Genomic DNA, 20409 nt, shown 5'->3' with positions numbered 1-20409 from the left:
TATTCTCTCTCTAAAACCCCCCCTTTAAAACGTGCTTTAGAGTTTCTTTTAAATATTAGGAGAATTAAATCTAAAACCCTAATCACTTAATGTGCTTAATGAGCTGTTGGGCTAAAATTATATTATGCAAAAATGCATCTCAATCAGTTGAACTTGGTATGTTTCAAATTCTTGAACCTGCAACTTCCTTTCTCTTATATCCTGACTTGCAGCATTTTGAACATTTTCTAATCATACTTATAGACTTAGGAATCTATATCTAGGCAAGTTTGTATTCAAGATTTGCAATTTCTTCTAAACTTTTAGAACCTAACATGTTTTACTAGAAACCAAATGTTTACTTGTTACATTTTTCACTTCTTAATTTTGCCCAAATTGGGTTTATTAATCCTCCGAATGACTTCAAATTTTACATATTTTTATGTTTTACTAGAAGCCAAACGTTTACTTGTTACATTTTCACTTCTTAATTGGAGTATATATATCTCAAAGATAAAGGGTTGAAAAGGAAACATCTTTCACTTCTTAATTAATAATGTTAAGTTATTTTTCTTTCTTCTGTTTTGAAGGAAAAGTCTTTATTTAGGGGGAAAAAAAAAAAAAAAAACCTTTGAATGAACTAGGTTGAAGTGTAGGTCAAATAAACATTATTTGTTTATGATGCAATTACATAAAAAGACCCAAAATTTATATTATATTTCATTTTTTGTTTTAAGTTTGAGTTATTTATTTATTTTTATTTATAACTTATAATCCCATATTAACATACATTTTTGTGGGGCTGTTTTCATTTTAGCTATTTATGTTTCAAAATTTTTATTTTGACCTTTTGTGTTTGATTTTGTTTTCATATTAGCCATTTCGTCTATTTCTGTCATTATCTAATTCGTTATCTACCTTTAAATGTTATCTATTAAGACAATTCACCCATTTAATTTTATTTCTATTAATAATCGGACCTTTAAGTGCTAAGTGACATCCAATAAAATACGTCATTCTTATAATGTCATTTGTTGTCATATAAAAGAGTGTGTTGTGTGTAATATAATTTGTCCTACCCTTCCTTAAAAGTTATCATGACTTTTGAGTGAAATTGTGGTGTGTCTTTGTGTTAGAACCCATTTTCCTCTCCCTTGTGTGTGTGTGTGTGTGTTTGTTTCTCAAAAAAAAAAAAAAAAGTTAAAAAAGAAAAAAGAAAACATTGTATAACTTTTTTTTTTTGAGAGAGTTTCAACCTATTGTGTCCGCTTCTTGATGATATCTCTTTATTATCAGATCAAGATATTAATTAGTTTTGGTATAAGTGGGGATTGAACTTCAGATCTTTTATACAATCATTAAAAACTTTACCAGTTAAGCTAATTAGAACCCACAAAAAATATGAGGTTTACATATATTCATAATTTTACTAACGAAAATGAATGGGCCAAAATAAAAATTTTGAAACATAAATAGCCTAAATGAAAAAAACTCCAAGCTTTTAAGGTCAAAAGTACTCTTTAATCAAAATCCCAAATTAATAAATTTTTTTTACTTTTAAACTCATGTCCATCTCCGTTATTTATTTTCGCTATTTTGGATTGGAACAGAGCATAGAAAATCGGAAATCTATTGAATACACACTTTTCTTCTTGGGTTTGTTCATAAATTAAGTTGGTAGCATAATGTCTACTATGCTATTATTGCGTAGCATAATAAAAATGGATCATAGAGATAGACAAATGTTATAAATTAAAACTATAAGTTTTTAGACCTTTGAAAACATAGTTTGTTTATCCTAATTTAATAGCCAAGGTTTTACTTAGGTCAATTATGTAGATCAAGGTTAAACATTTATTACACATCATGTACAACAAAAAACTAAATAACACAAGATGTAATGACCTATGAAAATCAATGAAATAAACCAGTTTTAAGGAAAAAAAACTTGGGAGGAACGATCTCAAGAGAACAATCCACTATATCAAATTGAGATTTACAATTAAGAATACCAATTTGTAGTAAATTTAATCACAGTTACCAAATTGAGCTCTGAATCCCTTAGACTTCTTTGATGTGGATCTGCTCCAACATGAGCTTCCAGTTCACATTTTTGATCTTTGGTTCGCTTGATAGCTGAAGCTTGGCTGCAACTTTATTCCATTGGTTCTAGCAATATGAGTGTGATCTTTGGTAGGTGCTTGAAAGAGTAACAGATACAATAATCTCACAGATCTCAAAAGAGTAATCCTCAAAGACTTGAAAAACGCGCCTTAGGGTTTTTCTTATATACCTAATAGGTTTGGATTGAAACCTTAAACATTTCACAGGCTTTTGGGCTGAATTAAAATTTCCCAAATGTATGTCTCAATCAGTTGAAGCTTTCTCTCGATTGGTTGTGCTAGTTAGCTTTTCAATTCTTCTTTCTATAGCTTGTACGTTCTTGAATCTTGACTTGTAGCACTTTAAGCAATGTAAAAAACACTTCATAGACCCTAAGATCTATTCCTAGATAGGTTTATGTTTTCGGTTTGCCAACACAAAGTATTTAGAACCTAACAAAAACAGTTTCATAAATTTGGGATGTTAGAAAATCAAAATCCTAAAACCTAATTCATAACCCTAAAGCATTTTCATTTAATATTAAATGAGCCATTTTAATTTTAAGATTTATGATCTTAATATCCCACATGGATTAAGTGTAAACTTAGCCATATGTTTATAAGCTCTTGGACACTTTCTCCTTACATGAGTTTGCAATATTTGGTATCAGAGCCAATTATCATATCGAGTAATTGGACATAACTCATTTAATATGGGATCAAATGAGTTGCGATTTTAAGATTAGATCTCGAAGGGGACAACTTAGAGGTTAACCATACGTTTATTAGTTTTTGAACACCCTCTCCTTGCAAACCGATTTTCAAGGGTGAATTCTATTCATGAGTTTGCAACATAAAATAACCACCCAAATAAGTTCTTTGTTCTTGTATATAATAGATTTGAATTTTTGATTGCCAGCCATATGCTATGTTGCCACTATGATTCAAAAAAAAAAAAAAAAAATTTTGTAACATCCAAGGTTCAATGTAAGTTAAATAGCATATATACCAGCATGTTCCATTACATTAAAACAAAATTGGTGGTGTGGAGAGCCTGTCCTTGAAATTCAGCCACTCTTTAGCCACCTGAGGTCAGTAACGGAAATGCTCCACGCAGATTCCGATAAGAGAGAAAAATCCAAAGCAATACTCAGTACAAACACTTAGCAATTACCATGACATTACATATAGGACAAATATCAACCATGACCAACCTTAGTTAAACCTAATAATATATAATTATATGTAATAATTATTACGAATAATTAAATTCAAATCTCTAATTCTTGAATTTCCATATTCTAAGAAAGAGGAGCCCTCTGAGGAGCTCCCTTTCTCCTGCTACTGAGATTGAGAACAATCCCGGGGAGGAATCCGTGTCCTTTCTTCTTCTTCTTCACCACCTCGGGTTCACATGAAATTACCGAATTGCTCGTGGCCTCATTGGAGCATGATGAACCTCTATATTGCAATGGCTCCTCTAGGACGATGGAGGTTGTGGTAATTTGGCCATCATCATCAATGATATCTGAGCCGTCCATTCGTAATCCCTCAAATTGTGAAATTGCAAAGTCGGATTCATCAAATTTGTATAGAATGCCAGATAAGTCGTCACCTTGGTACACCATGTGATCAACCTGCAATTGTTTGTATTATCAGTTTATGTATTATATATTGATAAATTATTAGTTGTCCCTAAAGTTAAAAACTTTAAAAAAAATTATGAATATTTAACCATGATTTTAAACTATTTGATGAAAATTCAAATTACATTTTAATATTTTATGTGCAGTTTCACCCATGTATGTCATGAGGTAAAGAATAGAATCACTTTATATAGGAGTTTCTTAGGTTCTAAAATTTTATTATTATTATATATACAGCAAATAGCAACATAGGAAAAGGCATAAATGAAAAAAAGGGGCACAATCCATTTTAGATTTTCTCTTGCAAACCCCTAGGTGGGATATTTGTTGATTTAGGCACAGAAAAGTTTTTTCCTAGAAGTGAAAACAAATATAAGCTACAATTGGATCTTTGACTAAGTATTTAGAATGCACTGTGTCAGAATATAAAACACTTCAAATAAGGTAAACAATTAAGAATGGGGAAGAGGAAAACCGAAATGGACCTTGCATGAGAGTGAACAGAAGTGGAATGGCTCTTGGAGAATCCTGTCACAAGTCAAGCATATTGACTAAGTATTTAGAATGCACTGTGTCAGAATATAAAACACTTCAAATAAGGTAAACAATTAAGAATGGGGAAGAGGAAAACCGAAATGGACCTTGCATGAGAGTGAACAGAAGTGGAATGGCTCTTGGAGAATCCTGTCACAAGTCAAGCATATGTTGGCAGAGCCCTTGCAAGACCTAGACTGTGGCCTCTGATTCAAGAATATCACTTTGGCACTATTTATAGTATAGGGCTGCCAAACAAGGAAGAAAACAACATCATCATGTTATTCCAAAAATAAAATCACATTATTAAAATTTTATTATATTACTGAATTTCTAAAGCACACTTGCTCATTTGTTAGGATACTTAATTTTTCAATGAATTCAATTTAGAAAAACCTGAATAAAAGAGCAGTCAATGAGCTTTTCAAGATCTCCCAATCGAACTACATCATGATAAACGTATCGTCTCACCTGTCACATGGAATCATATTTAACAACAATGAGATCATGTTAGAGCCACTAAATTTAGTCACATTTAAGTGAGTGATTGTATTAGAATAATATTAGAAATTTAAATTCATAATTTCTTAACAATTTAAATATTTGGGATAATTGATAATTTATTAATTATGGTGAGTTTGGTTTAGCTTCTAAATTCTATCAAACGCATTAAATTATGTTTTGAAATTGCAAACATAATTTTTTGCCCAAAACATAATAACCAATCGGGTACTAATTGAGTAATTGTAAACAGAGATGATAGTGACCCAGTCAATAATTATCAAGTGCATAGCAGTATATAGCACAGTTCACCTAAATTAAGTTAAAAAAGAAAAAGGAAAAAGCTTAATTAAAATTATGCAAGAGAATCTAGCCAGCTAGCTAGGAGGATCTGAAATTTTTAGGTGGAAAGGTAGGCAGCCAACCATTATTAAGGAAAAATGAATGAAGTGAGTACAGTGAATACATTATGGAAGTTGGGTTCTTAAATTAAATGACAAATAATAAAATGAAATGAGAAAGGAATGGGGTCAAACTTTCGCTTTCATTGAAAGCAACAGCTGAGGGAACTTTGCAGAAAAAAAAAAGGATAAAAAAGAAATCTTCCATAAATAGGAAAGAAACCAAATCCAGAAAGTGGGAATCAAGGAAGACATGGTGAACCATTTCTAGAAAACTTACTACATTATAAAAACACAGTAAATTGAGCTGCACAACATGTATCAGACAATCTTGGATGGATTCAAAAGAATTAGCAAAAAATACAATTAAAAGAAATATAAACAGTCAAGAAAATTTTTTTTTTTATTAGAGATAAAATATTGAATCTAATTTAGTATATGAACAACGGAGGAACATCTCATCACAGTGTGTATGTTTTGATTAAAAAAAAAACAGTAGCAAGGAATTTAAGAGAATCTATCAAGGAATTCTGTAAGAATTGTGGATTCCTTAAAGAAAGGTTTATTGCATGATAGAAATTGAATAAAAAATGGAGAACCTTACAATTTTAAATGCATTAAAATAACAAAAAATCTTCTAAAAAAATGTGTGTGTGTTTATTTTTATTTTTTTCCCTTTTCTTTTATTTTCTTTATGAATACCAAATTACCAACTAAAATATGCATTACAACATTTCAGGAAAAGGGTAGGCATGAACTACAAAGACAAAAGGTCAAAGAAGAAGACAACAAAAGTCTGAAAAGGAGAAAAACGAGGAAATCTGATTTTACCATCTGAAAATTTTGACAAAAATGAGGAGAATTCATGAGAAATGAAAGGTTCATAAAGAAATTGTGGCTATTCTCCCAGAAATAATTAAGATCACCATATAACTAGATCAAGGTTGAGATTAGAGAGCCACTCAGAACCATGTACAACTGAAAATTAAGCAACTTTTTTTGTTTCCCTTGGATTAATCAAGATGAATTTACTTACACAGATTCTTTTTTCCTCCCCAAACAATCAAAAAGAATCATAAGAAGTTTTTGGATACCCAGTACATAATTGCACTTGAATTTCATTCCTAAACAATTTAAGAGCAATAAAACTGTTAAAAAAAAGGAAAGAGAGAGACAAGAACTTGTGTAGCAAAACACGCTTAAAAACAGCTCAGATACTCAAAGACAAGAACAAAAATGGTTTCAAGAACATGAAAACAGTCACTTTGGGTTGAAATTAAGTAACTTTTATGAAGATTTTGAACATATATTGTAAATGACATACCCAATTGGTCAAAATTAATATAGTAGAAGTACCTGGAGAAGAGGGTGAGAGGCATGAGAAGGAAGGCAGTGAGGGCAAATACTAAGGCAGCAGTTCAAGCAAAAAACGTTCTTCTCGTTCTTCCTTCGATTCTCATGGACCCCACAGCCACCAAAGAATGTCTCAGCCATTAGACCTTCTAGCCATGCAGGTTTCATATTCATGTTCATTAACATGAAAACAGTCACTTTGGGTTGAAATTAAGTAACTTTTATGAAGATTTTGAACATATATTGTAAATGACATACCCAATTGGTCAAAATTAATATAGTAGAAGTACCTGGAGAAGAGGGTGAGAGGCATGAGAAGGAAGGCAGTGAGGGCAAATACTAAGGCAGCAGTTCAAGCAAAAAACGTTCTTCTCGTTCTTCCTTCGATTCTCATGGACCCCACAGCCACCAAAGAATGTCTCAGCCATTAGACCTTCTAGCCATGCAGGTTTCATATTCATGTTCATGTTCATGTTGTTCACTCCTACTACTACTTCCATTTCTGAAGAGTACGATTCTCTAACCATATCTCTCATTTTTAATTTTTCTCCAAGAAAATTCTCTAAGAGTACTGTAAATAAAAAGGCCCAGAAGGGTGGTCAGCTATTTTTTTTTTTTTTGGTTTTTGTTTTTGTTTTGGGCTCTCTCAAGTGCTTCTGGAAAAACCTACAATTACAGAAGATTTTTTTTCTACTACTACTCTTTTTATAGCTGAGGAGGTTCCAGAATTCTTGTCGTTTCCAGACTTGAAAAGCTACATTTTTTTTAAGGAGAGAGAGAGAGAGAGAGGATTGGGTGATGAGGTGTAATTGAGAGTGTGGTCTTAATGGCGGGAATACAGTCGACCAATCTGTACTATTTTTTTTCCTTCTTTCTCCTGCATTTTACCAATTTTCTTTTGCTTCTCAATAATTTGAGCACCCTCACATCACTATGTTTCACATTGAGCACCCAACTTATACTCCTCCAATTTACCCCTCTTCTATTTCAATTTTGTTTTGTTTTTTGTTTTACTCTCTTTAATCAATAAAAGAAAGAAAAAAAAGATAAAATTAAAGGAGAAGCCATTTCCTAACTTCAAATCATTTAAAACATAATCTTAGGCTCTTACATATCATCTTAAACTTTTAATACAATCAGTGATTTATCATAATTATGTTAATCTTGTAGCACTAAAATCATTTAGTTTATATGATACTTTCTGGCTCTCCTTAATGGGAAGAGTGTGTTTGAACAATCGTAAACTTAGCTCCTTGAGATTAAAAAAAAAAAAAAAACAGTATTTTAAAATTGTGGTTCGAATGATGAATATCCCATGCACCAAAACCCTAACCATTGACCAATTTGTAGTTGTTTGTTCTTTTATTATTTAAACTAAACTGTAATCAATAAAGTATCAAATAAACCAATTTTCAATTGTAAAAAATATTCATCATTAGATCATCTACACCTGGGTTACCAACTTCCATTTACAGTAAAGAAGAAATTGTGTATAAAAAGCTACTAGTTGATCTATTTTGACTCATTAATTGTAAAATGGGTACATTCACCAATCTATAGTTTTATCATATTAGAAATTGTCACTCATAATTATGACTTTACATTTATGACCAAAAAAAAAAAAAATTAGGTCCATGTTTTAGAGATTGAAATTTTCTAATGCTCCTTTTCCACAGTTATATATATATATATATATATATCAAAAAGGTTTAATCTGTTGCCGATAATAACAAACGTTAATCTGTTGATTCTTGGCTTCCCCTCCTTTATTGTGGTTGAAAAACATTAAATATCTTGTCATACAACTATTATCCTCCTCAACCAATATAATTAATTAACATATTTTTAAACAATAAATAAAGTATATATGATCAACTTTTTTCAAGGTATATATATATGTGTCTTGTCAGCTAAATAACACAACTTTGAAATCAAAATGAAAATATTTAAAATTAAAAAAAAAATTCATGCTGAAAGCAAATTATCTCGATATCTGCCTTTTAACATTGGAGCAATAGATCATTTAAAAATTGCCCATAACATTAGTTCTCCAATTTAATCAACTAAACCTAGGAGTGCCCAAATTATGCACTCTATATTGAGAAGACGTACACTTTTTTGAGTATTTATTCTTAACAAATATTGTTGTAAACTTGGTTGGTTTGTCTGTTTTAGCTATAGGTACAGCAGCACTACCTCGGTTTAGAAAACTTGGCATATGACCTAGAGGTTCTTTACTTGTATGTATGCATACTTGTCTGTCCTCTTCTTTAATATTTTTATTTGAGACCTAAAGATTTATACTTGGTCTGTCTTTTATAGTGTTTTAAATTCATCGAATTACTAAAATAAATATTTTGTATGTATTGGATGAATCAAAGTACCTAATTGTAGTCATGTTGTCTACTAATTTGGGGAGGTGTGTCCAATTTGGAATTACCAAAATAGTCTTAATCCTGATACATTTACTGATTAAGCTTAGCAGCAGAAATTCGGGTAGAGGATCTAGTTAAAGGAACAACATCCTTTTAATTCATTGAGGGATTAACATTACAAAATATGTCTTAAGAGCTCAATTGTATGATTACCAATGTTATTTTGTAAATTTAATATGAGCATCTTTAAAATTTGTGTGGTGTTATAAATTATATATAGCTCCATATAAACTCAATGAAATTTTGAAACACAGCCCCCTCTCCCCCCATTAAAAAAAGAAGAAGAAGTGACTACAATTATACATCCCATAACTTTTGCAAAATTCAAGAAAAAAATTTCAAATTTTTGATTGTTTTGATAGTCATGTTGTTTTCAGAAAGAATAACAGACACAAAGATTCAAATGATATAAGATCCAAGTTTAAGTCCGTTAAAAAAAAAGACCAGATTAGTAGGCTATTAATTACATGTTTGGAATTTTGATTGTCAATTAAAGATCAAACAAGCAACAAATGGAATGGCTGCAAGTTCACTGACTTTGTAAAAGAATATTTGTGTAAAATTTGAGGGAGTTGCACGTGATATACATCGTGCAACTAGCTTTCCCAAATATTCTCCAAGGAAAAATTCAAAATAATTTAAAAAATAAGAAAATTCATGTTTATATAATTGAATTATTTTTTGAATAGCATAACTTAAAAATATTATGCTCTTAGGGCTAGCCTGAGACAATTTGAAGCCTAAGACATTGATTTTAAGTGTGTTTTTTTAAAAAAATATTTTTTTAGTTAAATTTTATTTTATAATTTCTTTAAATTCATTTTTCTTGTCTTTTGAAATGCCAAATTACTAATTATGTTTTTAAATTTAAGATTCTCTGACGTATACTTTTCAATTGATGATATGACTAATTTACTTAATCTTTTAGCAATATAATAACTTTTAATTAGAATTTTTTCAATTTTAGTTTAGAAAAAGTTCTTTTTTTAAAAGCAATTGTGTAACCACTATCAAGCATTGTCTATAAAATTTATAATACATACATTTGAAAAAGAATTTAGTCATTTTATATTATCAAGAATTGTTATATTACACGATTGAGAATTCTTATGATTATTTTCATTGTTATCCTTTTGTTGCATATTCCATATAAATATATATTGTAGGGATTGTGTTTGAGCACTTCTACTGATGAGTGAGTGGACTCAAGCCCAACTAGCCCAATACAATGAATTTGTAAAGAGCAAGTTCAAGAACTAGGCCCTAGTGAGGGATACAACGACTAGGCATGGATGCATAGGGGTTAAATAGCATGAACTTGGATTAAAATGTGCAATGATGCTCCTTGGCTCTCCTTCGGGGAGCTTGAAGTTCTTTTATTTCTTTAGTGATTGGTTACAAAAATTTTAGTGATGATACAGAATGCTACAGTGCTCTATATTTCTGCTGGCCTTTCTCCCTTTTTTCCCTCCTTCTTTCAAGGGGGACCCCTTATATTATATACCCCTTTTTAGTTGATCTTATCCCTACATTTGTTGATCAAACAGGTCACTACTCGAGTGCTTGTCCCATCAGCCACTTTTCCATTCTTTCTGTGGGCTGCAGCAACTAAGGCTGCGCTGTTCAGGGGTCATTTCTTCATTAATGCGGCCAGAACGTTAGTTGTGGGCATTTAATGTGGAGGTGACAGTTCATCTTGGACTTGCTCCTCCACCATGCTTCCACGGCTGACATGTTGTGCTTGTTCCTTCTCTTTAGAAGCTCGGGAAGGCTGCTTTTGGTTTCTCGTTACTTCTTCCTCCCATGGTCTCGGTTAGCCGAGGATAGGGTCGTCCTCGGCAAGGTTCCTGGGCAATTTGGACTTTCAAACTTCGTCCTCGGGCGTTTCTTCCTCCTGGGCATGGGCGTTGGGCTTGGTACAAAGTGGGCCTAGTTACCAGGTTCTCTGACCCTACATATATATATATATATATATCTTAAATTTTTATATTACTAATAACAGTTTTATTAAGAGATTCTAGGTGGGATTCAATTAACCTTTCTATTCTTCTCTTTTTTTTTTCTTAAGTTTTTCATATCTAGATTGATATTTCTAGTATAGATTTATTATTAAAATTAATACTATTTACAACAAAAAATTATATAATAACCAAAACAAAATAAATTTAAAGCAAATAATATAATCTAATTCATCAAAGGCACTAACAGCATAATCCTCAAACAATCTCAATTTGCCAAATTAAAGACAAATTCAATACATAACTTGATGAATTAACATCAACAACAAATATCATGATTTGGAGTGTGGCCATGTGAGAAATTAGATGGTTAATATTGACAATGTACTATGTAGGAGAGAGGTTTATAAAAAATAAAAAATTTTCAAATGGTTATTGAAAATTGACCAACCATGACAATTCAGTACATTCACATAATTTTATTTTTGTTAAACAATTTAGAATTTCAACTAAGTTGAATTTTTATTATTGAAAATTTTTTGAGGTCTTGTTGAAGTGGAATGGTTCACCATGTTTTTTTGTTCTTAAAAAAAAAAACCAATAATTAATTAAAAAAATTTGGGACCTATTTTTTATTGGGGTCTTTTGTAATGGCCTAAGTGGCCTTGCCCAACCATAAAATATCAAGACACAATTAAATCCATTTCTTCTTATATTAATCCTGAAAAGAACACTTTTTCTAGAGCTTTGGTTTATTTACTAATAAAATATTCATTCTTGTGAAATGATCATTGATCCTCTAATTGGTACTCTATTGTTGTGAAATGATCATTTTAGCGGATTAGATCCATTAATGTTGTGGGGGGTTCGAGGACTGAGGAGGATCAGGTTGAGGAATAACTTGCATGGCCCAGGCCCAAAGGGATAAGTAAGCTCCAAGGATTTTGCCCACTCGAGAATGAAAATAGAATTAGGACAATTAGTATCTTGTGAAGTCCGAGGGAGAGGAGAAAGAATAATAATGGGAATAAGGATGGAGGGAGGAAGTTTCTTGAAGGATATACCTCCCACTTTCGCATTTAATGCCCTACACCAACCTTATTAGCTGCATTAATGTGAAAATGACCCATAAACAGTAATTCCACACCTAGCAACCTTTTCTATCACCTTCAGTAGAGTCCTGATGGGACAAAAAAGAAGGGAACCCCCTAGAAGATAGGGGGATGATGAATCTTGAAAAAGCCCTTAGAGCATAAAAAAGAACTAAGACTATTTTGATGTAAACTTGAAATATATTTAATACAAATAATTGACCCTCAGGCTTGCCCAAGGTAGACTTTATTCCCAATTGCTGTTTCATTCATAACAATCTGTTACTTAGGCTCCACGGCCTTAAGCTTGGGCTTAGTTTAGAATTGCACCTGGACTTGATTCTCCCTTTGTCTACAAATTCTATTGTTTGGGCTTGATTAGGATGACAAGATACCACTGATCTAAGTGAGCTTGGACCTTTATTTTTTGAGTCCTTACAAATGTATTTATAATCAATGTTATGAATATCATTCCAACAACCATTTTTAATTGATCAATAGACAAAATATTTTGGAACTGGTGTGTCGCCAATCCATATTATCATCATATAAAGAAATATATTTTATATAATTTTAATGCAAAATAAATAAATTAAATTTCTAAAAGTTCTTAATATCGACATTAATAAGAAAAAACTCACCAACATAAAGTGCATTTATTCATTACTTACCTACCCAAGCTCCAACCTTAAGGCTTAGCTTTGACAGGTAGTGTCTCATTCTCAACCTCGGCCCTAAGGACAAGAGTTGAATTAGGTAAGCATTGGAGTGGGTTCTAGAAGGTTCAAGAGTTTGATTATGTGTAAGGTTCTTTAGGGTTCAAGTAGTGTTAGGATTACATGGGACTTTGAGGTGAAAAAGGTTAAGTTTGACTACTTTAAGAGAGTTACTACCTTCATAAGAGAGAGATATATATATCTGCTCTTGATAATTGTTTTTTTTTATTATCAGACTAAAACACCAATTAATTTTTGGTATAGGTGAAAATTGAATCCTATATTTCTTATTCGACAACAAAACACTTTACTATTTAAATTAACTCGAACCCATAGACAAATGGGAGTTAGTAGGACTTGTTTGTGGTCTATGAAATAATAATGAAAAAAAATAAGTAATTAATATAACATAGTTAAATCCAAACTCATAAGCTTAAATTTTTGGGTTAAATGGTTTTCCTATGTTTTATATCAACTATTCAATTGAAGTCTACCTGAAGTATTATTGGCCTAACATGCATCTATATCCTTATGAGTAAATATTTGTTACAATTTTGCCCTCTTTAAATACTTGTACATGATGTGCTTGAATGAATTTGGGTAAGTCACAGACAAAGTTACCAATTTGACCGTTCAGACGTCCGATTGGGTTAAACATTTTTTCCGATTAGAAGTTTGAATGGTCTTGGCTGATTTTTGTTTTTCGTTTTTCGTTTTTGTTTTTGTTTTGTTTTTTTTTTAATAAATTTTTGTTTGGGTTGTTCCCTTGTGATTGAACTTTGGGCTTTGTTTGGACTGCTAACATCTAAAGTAGTACAAGGGTCTGCCAATGGTCTAAGAAACATTAGGGAGACAAGAACATATTTAACCACAGGTATGACGACATGTTCCATGAAAGTGACTACACATTGCTTTCGAATCCTTGAGAGGTTTTTTTGTTACTAATTGCATTGAATGCAATCAAAATCACAGCTCTTCCTTTTCTCAAAAAGGAGGAAGTTTGGATCAATCTCAACTTGTGAGAAAGTGACTACACATGCATTCAGTTTACCATAAAATAAATTTATTGTTTTCCTTTTGTGTTATTATTCCAAGTAATTCACTGTGTAACTCAGCAAAAAAAAAAAAAAAGTAATTCACTGTGTAGCCCAAGTAGTCTACGATCTAGGCTTGGGCCAGATCAAAGCACGCTCGAAACTTGAAACATTGTGGGATCATTCAGCCTTAAGCTGAGCCCAGTCGGATACTTGCAGAGCTCTCTCTCTCTCTCTCTCTCTCTCTCTCTTTCTCTGTTCAATTTGTTAACCTCTTTGTTTTGTAAACATTGTGGTTCTAGTTTAGTATGTATTTGGAAATTACTTATTTTTGGTAGCTTATTTGCATAATGTGAGATAAAAAGTTAAAAGTTAGTTTATTTGAAAAAAAAAAAACTTAACAGAAAGTAGTGTGGGACTTAGCCTAATAAAGCTTGCAAGCCATATGATGAATAAAAACTACTGTGTGTTTCTCTCAAGAAGGAGAAAAAAAAAAAAAAAAAAAAAATCCCTGCGCCTATCATTTGTGCAAATTTTGTACATAAAAACATGTGGTAGCAATTGATCTCTCTCCATGCAAAATAATTTGACAATTACATAGAGGAGACAAGCATGCCCACAGAATCACCAATGCATATACGAATTTTCTAAAGAGAAAAGAAAAAGAAACAAACAACAACCAGGAGGAAGTTTTTTAGAGAAAAGTTAGTTCAATTGGTAACATTTTTTGTTTTCGAATAAAAGATGTAGGATTCAAATCCAGTTTACACAAAAATCAATTAATATTTTGGTCTAATAATAAAGAGCAATCATCATAAAGGAAATTTTTTTTTTGTTGTAAATTAAAATTATATATAAAGCCACATTAAGTATCATGGTCTCATAGTTTTTGTGCGATATATTGTTAATTTATTTTATTTTTACTATTATTGGTTTAAATCATGGGGTTGATTTGCGCAATACCCTTTATCTTACTAAATACATATGAAGTTTACATTCTTTCATGATAAATTATTAAGGAAAAAAAGTTTGTCAATTTATTTCAAAATACATGCATGAATATTTTTTAAATACCTATTGACTTTGCTTTTCTCCTACTCTCTTTACTCCACATTTTTCCTCCTACTATAAAAAGATTTCAATTATGAATTCTTTTGTTGCACACCGTAGATACCACATTTTGAACATTTATTTAACCTAATTTCATGAGCAAAATCATCATTTTACAACATAAAGGCAAATCATAATTTTCAATGTTCGATCTTCCAATACTTCACTGGAAAAAAATCAACAAGTTATAAAAATCAAAACTATATATCATGCACTTTAATAGGAAAATCAGATTGAAAGTTATAGTCTACTAAGGATTTGACGGTTAATATGCATCCTTATGATTAGAGTTGATCACGTGTACTTATGGCTAATTAATTATGATGTGTTCTTAAAGAATTTGTTTGGTTATATTGATTGACCCTTATTTAATTAACCAATTACCAAATTAAGTTGATTAATTACTTCACTTATATGCAAGGTCCAATTAAAGGTACAACCACATTGCCAATCTAGAATATGATGTTGCAGAAAATAAATTAACACAACGATATGGTCATGATAGGGAAAACCTTTGTAAAAACAAATTCCAATAGGTGATATTTAGAACCTACTGATCTTAACTCAATTCCATCTGATTGGACTTTAATTGATAGTAGATTCCTTTAGTTTGCACAGGTCTCCTATAGACGGACTAACAATAATTGTTAGGTTCTAATTGCTTAGTTTATTGGCAAACTGTGTACATAAAGTTGTCTAGGTATAAATCATAGTGTCTATAGGTCATATTAGACATTGCTTAGACATTGCTCATAGTGTTGCAAGTTAGAATTAAGAACATACAATCTGCACGTTCAGGAATTCAAAATCAAACTGACTATGAATTAAATATTTTTGATTGTAAACTTTTATTTGATAGTGGATTGTTTTTCTTGGGATTGGTCACCCCAAATTGTTTACCTTGAAACTGGTTTGTTTCATTGGTTTTCTAGGTGATCATATCATTGTCTTATTTACTTTTTCATTGCATGATATGTTTGATTTTATGTTTAACCTAAGGCTTGCATAATTGACTTAATCCACAACTTGGCCATAAAATCAGGTTAAACATTGTTTGTTTGGGTGTCCAAAAACTAACAATAATTACACAGATCTCATATCAACGTAGCAACCTTACCCAACAATAGATTAATTATAGGCTTACAATAGTATAACTTTGCTGTAGCTTCACATCAAATGCTGATAAGATCTTCAATGGTTGGTGCTGAAGACTTTGCTTGGTATAGAACCCAAAGGAGCATAAGGGTTGCATCAAATCTCATTTTTATCTTTTTTGAACTCATAGGTTCAACATACAGAGGATAAGTTTTCTTTCTAAAAATCCTTTGGCCTAGGGTTTCTTCATTTCTAAACTCTTAGTAAGTTGTGCATAATGAATCTTTAAATAGGCTACCCATTAGAGTTACAAAAGCCCACTATTAAAGCTGACTTAAATTAAAACGTTTATGCCAAATTTAGAAATCCGAAGCTCGATTATCACTTGGTGTCGAGCTAGTGTTGAAATTTATTAAGCCTGGATCAGTCGACCTATAGTTAGCCTGTTAGAATTATGATTAAGTAATTAAACACACCATTTGTTGATAGTTTAAGTTTTTGAGACAATCGGTAATTTAACATGGTATCAAATCAGGAGATCCTGAGTTCAATTCCTATCTTTACTCTACCTTCCAATTAAAATGTTAAATTCCCATTTGTTGGCCCCCACTTATTAAGGGGAAGTTTAAGTTCACAAGTGAGGAGAGTGTTAGAATTACGATTAAGTGATTAAACTCATCATTTCTTGATAGCTTAAACTTTTGGGTCAATCAGTAATTTAATAGAGCCTGGTATCAAGGTAACAAATTTAAAAGTTCTTAAGCAGTCTCTTGTTTCTTCAATTGAAATCACTTCAACACTTTCTAAACATACTAGAATAAGACTCAAATACACAAAATGTACATTTTGAAATGGGTTTGCTAATATATAAAATATAACCTCAACAAAATTAATTATAAGAAATTAAATGTCATGGTTGTATTAGGCCATATTTATAATAGTAGTTGAGATGCTTGCATTTAATTGATCCTAAGAGTTTAATTTATCATGAAAACTTTTAGTGATTTTAAACAACTAGTTAAATTATTTTTAATTTATAAGTGTCTGAAGTTGATAAAATTCCCAAACACATTCCTTAAGAGCTAAACAATAGTGGAGGACTACTCATTTGAAAGCACAGAAAATTCCTTTCAGAGAGCTTTTAAGAAAGAGCCATTAGATGATTGTTGATCATTTTATCAATCATGGCACTACCCCCTTAAATGTCTCATGTTTAAGACTTCCTTAATATAAACTTGACCCAAATTTAGCCTTCAGACAATTTTCATATAGAAATCACCAAGACTGTGTTGTTAATTTACTCAAATATTTGACGAACAAGAACATGAAGAACACCTCAACAACACTTTGAAGAAAAGAGGTTTTGCCCAAGCTCCGTCAATTTGAAATTTAAAGAAAGGATGTGATGTTGAAGTTCCACCAACCCGAACACCAAGGTGTTGCTTATATTCCAAGAATGGAGGAAAAATTTTGCACAAGAATGGTTAACATTCAATTCATACTTGAAATCAGCCTTGCATGTATATATGAACCCTCTAACCGACTAGTGTAGATATGAACTCTTGGATATTTGATGACTATAAACATGTTAACCTTCTATAAAATAGGATGAACATGATAGGTGCTGTGTTTAGGAATGGCAACGGGTCGGGTTGGGCCGGGTTTTTTCATACCCGGACCCGACCTGTGGGGCAAAACCCGTAACCCGAACTCGGCCCGTTTAGGGAACGGGTTTTTTTTCGAACCAGTTTCGAGTTTTTTTTTTTTATAAAAATCCATACCCGACCCTATTCCTAATCGGATCGGGTAAAATTCGGCCCATTAGGTTCGGGCCGGGCAAAAATTGCCATCCCTAGTTGTGTTGCGTTGGTGTAAGTGCTGTGGTGTGTGCAAGTGTTGCAGAGGTGTGCAAGTGCAAGTGCAAGTGCTGCCAAGGTGTGCAAGTGCTGAAGAGGTGCAGCTAGTGCTCAAGCAGTGCAAATGCTGAGCTGTGCTGAGCTGGAGTCAGTTAAGGGCTGTGCTGAGCTGGAGTCAGTTAGGGTAGTTATTGAGATCAGTTGTTGAGTTAGTTACTGAATTAGTTAGTTAGTTGGTGAGAGGTCTTGAGAAACCAATTGTTTATAAAGACTAGGGAATTGATTGTATGGATATATCAGAAATGAATGAACTTGCATTTCTTTTTCCTTAATTCTCTCTTAACTCTTCTTTTCTTCTTCTTCCTTCCCTTAAGTCTGTTTTCTCTAGTTCTTGGAGGCCTAGTTTCCCTCAAAGAAACTACCAAAGTGTTCTTGTTCCCAATCGCATTAACAACTTCTTATCATTAGTATCAGTGCCAATATCTTTGTAACCATGACAGAGACACGATCCATAGCTGCTCTTATTGATAAGTTCAATGTGCTATCAAATGTCATATATCAACATGAAGCTGAATTCAATGTTTTGCACCAAAAAATAGATGCTATGACCACTGTATTGCAGACCTTGTCTGAGACTGTTCAAGGGCTCACTGAAGCTGGCAGTGGATGGCATCAGAGACAACAACAGAGACCAAATTCACCAATGGGGCATTCATCTCCACTTGTACAAGATCATCAAGAAACAGTTGTGGCAACAATTCCAAAGACTGTTAAATTGGAATTCCAAGTGTAAGGTTGAATTTATTCAATCATATGTTGGCTTTATTCCGTACCAAATTTGTTTGTATTTTAGCAATTAGATACCCTGTATTTAGGTGGAAATTTTGTAAAGGTAGTGTGTGAGAGAGTGTGAAGAAAACTCAAGATGTGTGCACTCAAAGGAGTCTCGTGATTGGATCTCGCGACTGGCAAGTTGCCAAAGTGGCATATGTGTGAAGCATGTAGAGAACTGAAGGGTCACGATAGCTGGAGCACTACAGGACAAAATGTACAGTCTGGCCAGGTTATTAGCTTGTGACTCAAACTTACGACTCGTTCTAGTTGTGAGGCCAAGTCCCCAGATGCCCTGTTTGGATGAAAACTGACTTTTCATATTTCTCACGTAGTCTACTATAAATACCCTTATACCTACAAAATGTAGAGAGTTTCAAGAGAGAATTTTTGAGAGAAAAACCCTAGAGAAAAACAAGATTGACTCATCCACAATCTTTGATATTTGATTCTCCAAATTCCTCTACTTTCACCATCTCCATTGACATATTCTTGAGAGGTACATTAGCCAAATCCTTATCTTACCATACTCATATCAGTGAGGAGGTATTTTGGTACTTGGGAAGCAGTTCAGAGAGGACTAACTTGCTTGGTTGATGCAATGGGCTTATTACGGGATCCGGGAAGTTAAAGAAGACAATGTTCAGCGTAACCCTGTTGGAGCAAGAAGCTTGGAGGGCTTAGGTGCATTGGGTAGATTAGGCTTGGAGGGTCTTTTGCTATTCACGTATCCCAACACTTAATTCTTTAGTGGATCATTTGACTGCTTTGAGGGTGGCATAGAGGTTTTTCACTTAGTTCTTCGATTTCCTCTTTGATAGCACGTGCTGGTGTTATCTTTGTGTTTGCATCTCTCTAACCCTTACTCTTGCCTTTTAATTGCTACTGTGTTGTGATTAATTATGGTTTAGAGAAGTTTGTTTATTTGGGTATTGCTTGTACTTATCATTCCGCACATTTATTGTTTAAATATAAGCTTGTATTGGTTAAATTTAAAATTGGGGATCTAAACATTGATTAGTGTTTTACACACTAATTGAACATTCACCAAGGTTTAGGGGTGAAAACCCTTCGGGGTGGGTTTACAAGGCTAACGAATTCTTCCAATTGTACAGTACCCCTCCAAATCAAAAAATTTTATTAGCTTCATATCACATGGAAGATAAGGCACTAATATGGTTTCAGGATGCTAAAGAAGCTAGTCTGTTTACAAGTTGGGAAGCATTTGTTAGATCCCTGCATGTGAGGTTTGGCACAACAACTTATGATGATCCTATGGAAACTCTAACCAGGTTGAGGCAAGTTAATTCAATGGTTCAGTACAAGGGCCAATTTGAAGCCTTATCCAATTGTGTTAAAGAGCTTTCTGAGAAGCACAAGCTAAGCTGTTTCTTGAGTGGATTGAAGGAAGAGATTAGACTACCTGTTAAGATGTTCAATCCTCAGAATCTTAGTGTAGCATTTGGTTTAGCCAAGAGAGTATCTCACTATAAGTAGGAAGAGTACCTGAACCTGGGGAGAGGCACAAGTGTCAAGGCCATCAATTCTTGGTCCACCACTTGCCAAGAATGATGTTAGACCATTGAAAACACCACTTCAGAAGGTGCTTGTTGCATTAATTGAAGAAAGGAGAAAGAAAGATTTGTGTTTCTATTGTGAAGAGAAATGGCACAATGGACACAAATGTAAGTCACCAAAGGTTTTTTCTTATGGAAGGGTTGCAATCCTAAGGGTTGGAGGCTAATCTGAATGCAGACCTTAAGGAGG

At 32.6% G+C, this 20409-nt stretch overlaps 1 protein-coding gene across 3 annotated transcripts; it reads right to left on the bottom strand.

Annotated features, from left to right (window-relative positions):
- Nucleotides 1-3062: 3062 nt before the first annotated feature.
- On the bottom strand, nucleotides 3063-7434 carry LOC111997249 (protein RGF1 INDUCIBLE TRANSCRIPTION FACTOR 1). Of its 3 annotated transcripts, none has more exons than XM_065763885.1 (4): nucleotides 6807-7434; nucleotides 4658-4732; nucleotides 4369-4509; nucleotides 3063-3718 (listed from the first exon to the last, which is right to left on the bottom strand). In XM_065763885.1, exons 1-4 carry the CDS (start codon nucleotides 7050-7052, stop codon nucleotides 3383-3385), a joined length of 798 nt encoding a protein of 265 aa, XP_065619957.1. In that variant the 5' UTR covers nucleotides 7053-7434; the 3' UTR covers nucleotides 3063-3382. The 3 variants fall into 3 exon arrangements, 2 of the variants coding, with proteins under 2 accessions (XP_065619957.1, XP_065619953.1); XM_065763881.1 differs by lacking the exon at nucleotides 6807-7434 and adding an exon at nucleotides 6520-6702; XR_010625113.1 differs by lacking the exons at nucleotides 4369-4509; nucleotides 4658-4732; nucleotides 6807-7434 and adding an exon at nucleotides 4213-4275 and having other exon boundaries at nucleotides 3606-3718.
- Between the last annotated feature and the right edge of the window lie 12975 nt (nucleotides 7435-20409).

Source organism: Quercus suber, unplaced genomic scaffold (genome assembly GCF_002906115.3).
Source record: "Quercus suber isolate HL8 unplaced genomic scaffold, Cork oak 2.0 scaffold_21, whole genome shotgun sequence".
In the NCBI taxonomy this organism is placed as follows: Eukaryota; Viridiplantae; Streptophyta; class Magnoliopsida; order Fagales; family Fagaceae; genus Quercus; species Quercus suber.
Note: the sequence above shows the minus strand (reverse complement) of the source record. Positions and strands in the feature narration are given on the sequence as shown.

Coding starts and splice junctions, on each gene's coding strand:
- LOC111997249 (XM_065763885.1), bottom strand. CDS start 7,052: ATGAGAGATATGGTTAGAGAATCGTACTCTTCAGAAATGGAAGTAGTA. Junction 4,733..6,806: donor CCTCTCACCCTCTTCTCCAG/GTACTTCTACTA, acceptor TCCATGTGACAG/GTGAGACGATACGTTTATCA. Junction 4,510..4,657: donor TTGACTGCTCTTTTATTCAG/GTTTTTCTAAAT, acceptor CTTGTTTGGCAG/CCCTATACTATAAATAGTGC.